Source organism: Chaetodon trifascialis, chromosome 1 (genome assembly GCF_039877785.1).
Source record: "Chaetodon trifascialis isolate fChaTrf1 chromosome 1, fChaTrf1.hap1, whole genome shotgun sequence".
Taxonomy (NCBI): domain Eukaryota; kingdom Metazoa; phylum Chordata; class Actinopteri; order Chaetodontiformes; family Chaetodontidae; genus Chaetodon; species Chaetodon trifascialis.
In genome coordinates, this window is record NC_092056.1 from 17,700,024 (window position 1) to 17,707,675 (window position 7,652).

General features: G+C 42.1%; 1 protein-coding gene across 1 annotated transcript; it reads right to left on the reverse strand.

Moving 5' to 3' along the window:
- Positions 1 to 1,182: 1,182 nt before the first annotated feature.
- eif3m (eukaryotic translation initiation factor 3, subunit M) lies at positions 1,183 to 7,549 on the reverse strand. Its single transcript, XM_070960542.1, has 11 exons — positions 7,422 to 7,549; positions 6,620 to 6,752; positions 6,267 to 6,405; positions 5,945 to 6,068; positions 5,693 to 5,787; positions 5,439 to 5,522; positions 5,238 to 5,337; positions 4,613 to 4,694; positions 3,731 to 3,874; positions 3,457 to 3,517; positions 1,183 to 1,424 (listed from the first exon to the last, which is right to left on the reverse strand). Exons 1-11 carry the CDS (start codon positions 7,461 to 7,463, stop codon positions 1,301 to 1,303), a joined length of 1,128 nt encoding a protein of 375 aa, XP_070816643.1. The 5' UTR covers positions 7,464 to 7,549; the 3' UTR covers positions 1,183 to 1,300.
- Positions 7,550 to 7,652: the final 103 nt, after the last annotated feature.

Genomic DNA, 7,652 nt, shown 5'->3' on the forward strand with positions numbered 1-7,652 from the left:
GGGAGGGGGCTAAACTGGCAGAGCTGTGGCTTTATTAGTCACAGAAAAAGCAGTGTGTATTTGTGGTGTGGGTGTGCAATGTCAGTAGTCTGCACTTTGTCACTTTGTGCTGATTTCATCACAAAGGGAGAGCACTCCATCAGACCCCTTTTACACCTAATGCCTGCCCATATATCATTAGGGTTCACATCCTAATGCTCTGGACTGGTGCCTTGCAATTCTTGTGTGGGATAAATGGCACTTTACATCACTGGGCAAAGGTAAATGGGCTGTATTTATATAGTGCTTTTCTGGTCTGACGACCACTCAAAGCGCTTTTACAGCACAAGTCTGCATTCACCCATTCACACAGACATTTGTATGGCGGCAAAGCCACCTGCTCATTAGGTGTGTTATCCATTCACACACACTCACACACCCATGGCACAGCATTGGGAGCAATTTGGGGTTCAGTATCTTGGATACTTCGACATGTAGACTGCCGAGGCCAGGGATCAAACCATCGACCTTCTAAGTGTACGGTCCTGAGCCCTGATCCTGAGGTCCTGATCCTGAGCCACGGCCACCCCACCCCCGAAGGAAAAAGTGAACTTAAAAACTGGATTTCAGAAGTCCTTGTTTTTCCACTTTTCAGACACAAGAGACATTGACTCATGCTGACTACAGCTGAACAGTATCCACTGACCTGGTGGACAGTTTCAAATTTGTAGTGGCAGTGAATCAGTCTGCGCCACAAGCTTCAAGTGTTGATGCTGCAGTAATACAGCTCTGATCTCAGCAGACGGGGTCATCGTAAGTTCACATTACTATTGTCACATCTCATGTGTTCCCAGACAAGTGACCCTTTCACCGCAGGCTATTTCTCACCCCAAGTCACAGCTCATCTAATACTGGCATGCTCTCCGTTAACTAAGACCAGATGCTGAAAGTCGCAAAGGGACGAGCCCCCATTAGAGTCACTGTATGGCTTCCTGAAAAGATGATACGGAAACTGCCAGCGTTGGTTGTCTGATTATATGTGCATTTATACATTAATGGCACAGTAAAATTTTTGGCTGTTTCACAAAACTTTAAACAGTCTATCAAATGAAGTCCCTGACATATCATACAACTTCCTGTGTTTATGACATTCCTTCAAAATAATTCAGTCTTTGATTATTTAACAAGAAAGAAGCAATCACATGTGATCTCCACTGTTTTTTATTGGATGAATATAAAAGCTGATCATTTCAGTCTGAGGATTTGGAAAGCAGAAAAGAATGGCGGGTTAGACAGTCTAGACAGTCGGGTTAAGGTGGAATTAAGCCGAAGGTGACAGGGCTTGCAGACTGGTCTTGACGGCTGCTAGGTTGGCCTTCCAGGAGGTGAGGCTGTCGTGCAGCTGCTGCCACTGCTGCTTGCCAAAGGTGCGGTGTGTGCTGTGGCTGATTGGAGTGGGAACAGAAAGGCAAGAATGTTAAACTGACAAAAAAAAATGTGGGCCAAGGTCACGTCTTCCAACTTTGAGGAAATTAAATACAGAGCTATAGTAAATGTCACTATGAATAAAGACATGACACAGACGTCAAATCACAGCCACGAGGAGAGATGAATTAAAAAGAACAGAAAATATTTCCTTGAAGGAATTTCTGAACACTTTTTCTTTTTTTTCTACACCGATTTTTCTGCAGACCAGAACCAGATAAACTCATAGCATCCTTGACTTTGACCAGATTCAGGAATACACAAACTATTCCTAATGAATCAATCCTTGCAGCCTTGTATTAGCAACATGGGTTTCAGAGTTCGGTTCATCCAGTTCAGATTATCAAAGGCAGCCCATAAAGATACAAAGATAAATATAAAGATACAATTTCCGAAAGAATGAGAAAAACAGAAATCAGAAGGCCGAACAGAAGACAAAGAAAACAGTCTCCTCAATGTCAATCTCAGCTTGTTTCTACACCAACAGAATTTCAGCTCCTTTAGCCAAGTTTCACTTTCAGTTTTTACTTTTCAATACCAGTAAGAGGTTTACCACTATGACAAAAAAAGTCCTAAATTTCACAATAAATTCTGACACATTGGTCCCAAACACTGCAAAATAATAGAATGGGAAATGGAAATGTCTCAGAGATGATGAAATGCATATGCTTAATCCAGTACAGATGAACAACACCCTTTACAAGTGTTGGAATCATGTATCAAGGAGGTTTTAGATGAGCCAGGTAGGGATGCACCGATCTGATATTGATATCAGTATCAATAATATCAATTCTATTCTATTCTAATTCATTCGGTGACAATGGGCCGATCTATTTACTCTAACACTATACAACAGGCGCTCTGAGTGGCATCATGCGCAAACAGCACAGAGTACTATCTGGAACTTTTTCAAACTATCTCAGCCTACAAACTCGATGGCTACTTGCAATAGCTGCGCAGTAAATGTTCCAAGGGGTGGTGGTAAAACGTCAAGATATAACACGACCACAAAGCTCTCAAGCCTCACGCATTCTGCGTGAGACACACGCATTTCAACCCGTTCACATGCCACACCCTGTATTTCTCACGCAGAGAAATTACCAGGACAACATCCACCAAGTTTCACCGCTATTTTTTATAACAATGGAACAGGTAGAGGAATTAGTGATGCGTTGGTCACGAACGAAACTTTTCTTAGAGCCGGCTCTTTGAAGTGAACGATCGGAGCTCCTGGGAGCCGGAGCGGGAACCCCCTTGGCCACTTTTTTCCGACTTTTTTTCCTGTTCAAGCCGCACGTGATTGGTCAACTACATGATGTGTGGTGGCTTCTGTGTGTACGCACTGAGCAGGAGGGGGAGGGGCGGGGGATCCAGACACAGCGCGCGCGCACACACACACACACACACACACACTTAGAAATGCTGAATTAAATAAATATTTTTATTTGTACAAATTTATGTGTCATTTATGAGATCAGAGCCCCATCCCCACCCCAACTGCCGCCAAAATCTCACTCTGAGCTCAGGTCAAAACTCGAGAGTTTAACCAACTTAATCAAGCACCTATATTTTTTTTACATGTTGTTTGACCAACCTAGAGAAGCTATTGGTTTAAGATTGTTGTACTGGTGCACAGATATTAAATAAATAAGTAACTCAGTACATTTATATTTGCTTGTTTTAAAAAAAAATTGGAAGAAATGTTTAAGTCAAGTCTGATGCACAAAAGAATGATCCCAGTCTTTTCCACACAATGATATGACATGACATACCGTTAGGCAATTCAGCGCTGTTTTTCTGGATTGGTATTGGCCAATTACTAAACCTCAGATATCGGTATTGGAGGAGAAAAAAATCGGATCGGTGCATCCCTAGATCCAGGTAAAGCACATCAGATCTGGATTGGTAGCAGGCCTGCATTTACCATCACTGCCCCTCTAACACAGATATGTACTTAGGCTGAACAGTCAAACCATGCATGAAAGCGCTTACCTCACAACAACTTTTCGCTGTGTCTGGTCGATTTTGCAGTACACCATCTTGGTGCGAACAGCTAGAAAGAAAAAGGAGGGGAATGAAGAGACAGCAAACGCTCTGATAGAAAGCAATAAAAACACCACTGACAGAAGAATGCTTTAAAAGTGAATGCACCTGGACAGTGAAATTAGAGAGGAAGCCCCCCCCCCCATTAGTCGCTTGTAAGAAATTAGCAACACACTTAACAAAGGCAGACAGCTCAGATGAATTTGAGGTGAAGCGCTCGTACCGTCAATGACAAAAGCCTCGACGTCATCGGCTCCGATCTGTAGCTCCTGTTGCATGGTGTCAAAGGAGATCTCCTTGAACTCCACCGCCATGCCCATAAATGTCAGCAGGCGCATCTTGGCCATGTTTTGCTCATGAGACAGGCCTGGAGAGCAATATGCAGGGATCATTAAGCACAAAACAGTCACAGTCGATTACTCTTGACTCAGGGAGTTTCCCTGTGATAATTGTTTCTACGTTTAGGAGCATGCAGTCAGGGGATCTACCCATTAACACAAACAACTTCCCACATGGTCTGTTTTGAGAGTCCATCCTACACATGCTTGTAATTACAGCTAAGCCTTCAGTAGTGAGAAAGGGACACACTGCTGACACACACACATTCCTGTACTGTGTCAACAGAACACAGTGCATTGGCCCAGTTTTTATATTACACGGATGCCGTGATTTCCTATAGGAAAAGGTGGTTCAGATGGTATTTTTAATTGCATTTTTATACTGCAGAGGTATTTGTACAGAAAAACTCATGTAGGAATCAAATTTGTCATTATATTCAAATTACAGGCTTAATTTCCCTCTTAGAGATCTGGACATTTTCTCACCCCTCACCATCATAACCTCAGCTGTATGTTCGAGGTGTATAAACTCTAGTAATTCTGTTCTTACAGTGGGAAAACCAAAAGTACTGATTTATAAATGTGGTCAGGAGCAGAGATACATTTGCATCTCTTCCAATGCAATGTGTCACTGATCAACAACATGTAAAGACTACAGCTGCATTTCTCCTCATTGATTAACCTGTGTACTGTTCTCTTAAACAGGTGTGTTTGTGTGCGTGTAGGACTGTGTCATGCAACCAGCATCTCAGGTTATGGCTACTTACCAAGAGAATCAATGAAGTCTTTGTTACTCTGGTAAAACTTTACATATGCTGCTAGTTTTGCACTCACAAAGATGGTCAGTAGCTGAAAAACAGAGTCAGAAGAGGGAGAAATGTGATTATAAGACAGAAATCTTGCCCTTGATGAGCAATGGGCAACACTATTAAAACCTTTAGAATGCCAGCCTGTTGACTCATGAACACTTTTGGACATGATAGAACATGCACACACCCTACTAAAAACACTTTGTCATTGTCTCAGTGCGCTCGGCTGGTAATAGACAAACATTCCTGCTGCTCACCATTCAACCTTTTTAAACTGGCTGGCATTTAAATACTGGGTTGCGCTTGCCTTATCCGTCTCTGAAACTACATGTCAAAAATGCATCCAAGGTCCACATAAAACACACCCAAGAGGATATTACTCTGAGTGAGTTGTCGCAATGACTGATGTTGTGAAACACAATGGTTTCGACGTTTTTAACGACTATAAGAAAGTCATAGTTTTTAAGAATTAATCAAGTTTAATCAATCAGTGGGGCTAGAAACTAGATATTTCTAGGAAATATGTGATGATGCCAGTAATGTCTTTAATCTGTTTAAGCATTGCACATCCTTCAGTACTCACGTCATGGATGAGTTCTCCCTCCAGGAAGCGAACAGGTTTCAGGGTGAGCAGGTGGTCGATCAGGAAGGTGTTGGGGTCTTTGAGAGCACGGACGATACATCTGAAGATGCAGGACACATACCGTATACACGTATGCATGAAGGTATATATGTGGGATGTACGTTACATTAGACAGATGTTAAACAGAGTATCCAAGTTTACCTGTGGGCATCAACACGTGCTTGCGAGGCGTTGTCTTCTGTGTAACTTCCCAGCAGCTCAACCATCACTTTTGCTGCAGCCTCACTATGAAATGAGGTGATACATTGCTGAAAACTCTCTTGTACTGAGATCATTTACTTGAAGGATATCACAGAATCTTAGGCCCAGGCCAAAAAATCTCATTATTATTATATATTTCTGCTTCTGTGCATACCAAACATGAATTTTGCACGTTTGTCCCTTTATGTAATTACCTTTTTTTGCAGTCAACCAATGCTTCATACACCAGCCTCAAGAGTGTGTGCTTCTTCTCTGTGTTCAGGTTCCAGTCGATAATCCACTTACGCACCTGAGAAGCAGCACAAACACATCATAAATCAACTGCAAACAGAAAAAACAAAATGCAGCACGTGGTGATCGGAAAAATGTGACAGACAAATTTTTATTTCTTTTTGACATCTCTGCAAAAGTCAGTTATTCCAGTTAGTCATGGTGCATAGATATACCTGATCAAGGTCAGTGGGGATGAAGGAGATGGCGTTACAAGTGGCCGCCACCTTGATGAGGCTACAGAAGACAGTGTACCTCACTGGAGTGTTCTCATCCATGCCATGGAACAGGTTGCTCAGCCTGTGATGTCAAACCATGAAAGAGAAAGTCAAGAGATTGAATAGAGAGTTCTCAACACATGACATTTGTTTTGACAGGAAAAGAGCTGCTTTCCTGCCTGCCAGTGTTGTTAATTCTATCCTGATGTTTAGCACTCAAGACCAGCAGTCTCCATCTTGGCTAACATCAAAACAAAGGTCAAACGTAATAAGGACTCACAGCTGCATCCTGAGGGAGGGTCTCTCTCCTTCACGGAACTTGACCAGTTTCTCACACAGACTTTCAATGAGAGCCTCCTGCTTGTCTGTCTCCAGGATCAACAGCAGAGACACGATGCTGTTCATCACACTCTCTACATCTGCAGAGAGAGAGGACAATACGCAATGAGAGTTTCAGAGTCAGCTGCATCCAACATAAAAGGGACATATTTATGGAATAGCGTGTGTAGTGAACGACTGCTGTAACAACTGCACTGCATTTGGATGAACCAGTTTCAGGCTCACGGCTAAGACAAAGGGGTGTTCATCATCATCATCATCATCATCATCATCATCATCATCATCATCACTTACCTTTATCATCATCCTTGAGGCACACATCACATGCCTCGATGATCTGAGCCAGATCTACGTGAAGCCCACCCTCAGAGTTCTCTTCTGCTATATCAGCTCCTTTGGACTTGATGTAGGCTCTCAGCTCTGAGGCCTGTAACGTTAGACAATGAAGTGATTAATAATAGGGGTTAAATGAAACCTAAAAACACAAAGAGTACCGTGATACACTCATGTAATAATGTGCAGATAATGTAAAGATGTAGATGTTATTGTTGTTTAGCCTCATGTCGTTTTTCATATGCATGACGTCATGTCTTTTTTTGATTCACAACAATATGTTCTGTATTCAGCAATAAGGGAAAGTAAAAAATGCAAATACAAAGGAAAAAAAAACTAATTTGGATCTAGATACATTAACTTCTTGGCTATATTTTTTTTAGCAGGCTTTGGATGACAATTTTTTTTTAACTCTTTGTTTATTTAAATGTCTGGCTAAGCAGCTAGCATTCTGAGCTAACGTTACATCTTTGAAGACATTTGTGACACCGATAGCCGTAAATACGTTGAGCTGAAAACAGCTCAACTAATGCACACACGAATCATTTTAACGGCAAGTTTAACGATTTAGTTACTCATAGTGTACTTCAACGTGTCACAAACCAGCATGTAGCTAACAGTCAGCCCGTACCTGTCAGAGGCTAAAAACTGTTAGCATTTTAGCTAGCTAACATGCTACGTTATCTGATTAGATAGTTTCCATTTTTCGAATCATCCGCAGAAGGAATAATACAAAAAGAGTAATGAAACACTTGGGTCGTACTTGGTCTTCTTCCGTTATATCGATAAACGCGGGGACGCTCATTTTCGGTGATTTTGTGAGCCCAGATGATATATTCCACGCTCCCACCACTGCTGAGACCTGACCGGAAAAGAAAAGCTATGAGCGCCGGTGAAACACTTGCTGTTCCGGGTCATGCTATTAAAGCCGCAGTAACCCAAAGTCAGCCTCAAAGCTGCCTTTGAAGACTGTCATGACCAATGCCAGTACAAG

Excerpts from the sequence above, each read along its gene's own strand:
- eif3m (XM_070960542.1), bottom strand. The coding sequence starts at position 7,463 with ATGAGCGTCCCCGCGTTTATCGATATAACGGAAGAAGACCAA. Across the intron at positions 6,069-6,266 it reads CCCTCCCTCAGGATGCAGCT|GCTGAGCAACCTGTTCCATG; the intron begins GTGAGTCCTTAT and ends TTGACATCACAG. Across the intron at positions 5,788-5,944 it reads TCCCCACTGACCTTGATCAG|GTGCGTAAGTGGATTATCGA; the intron begins GTATATCTATGC and ends GCTGCTTCTCAG.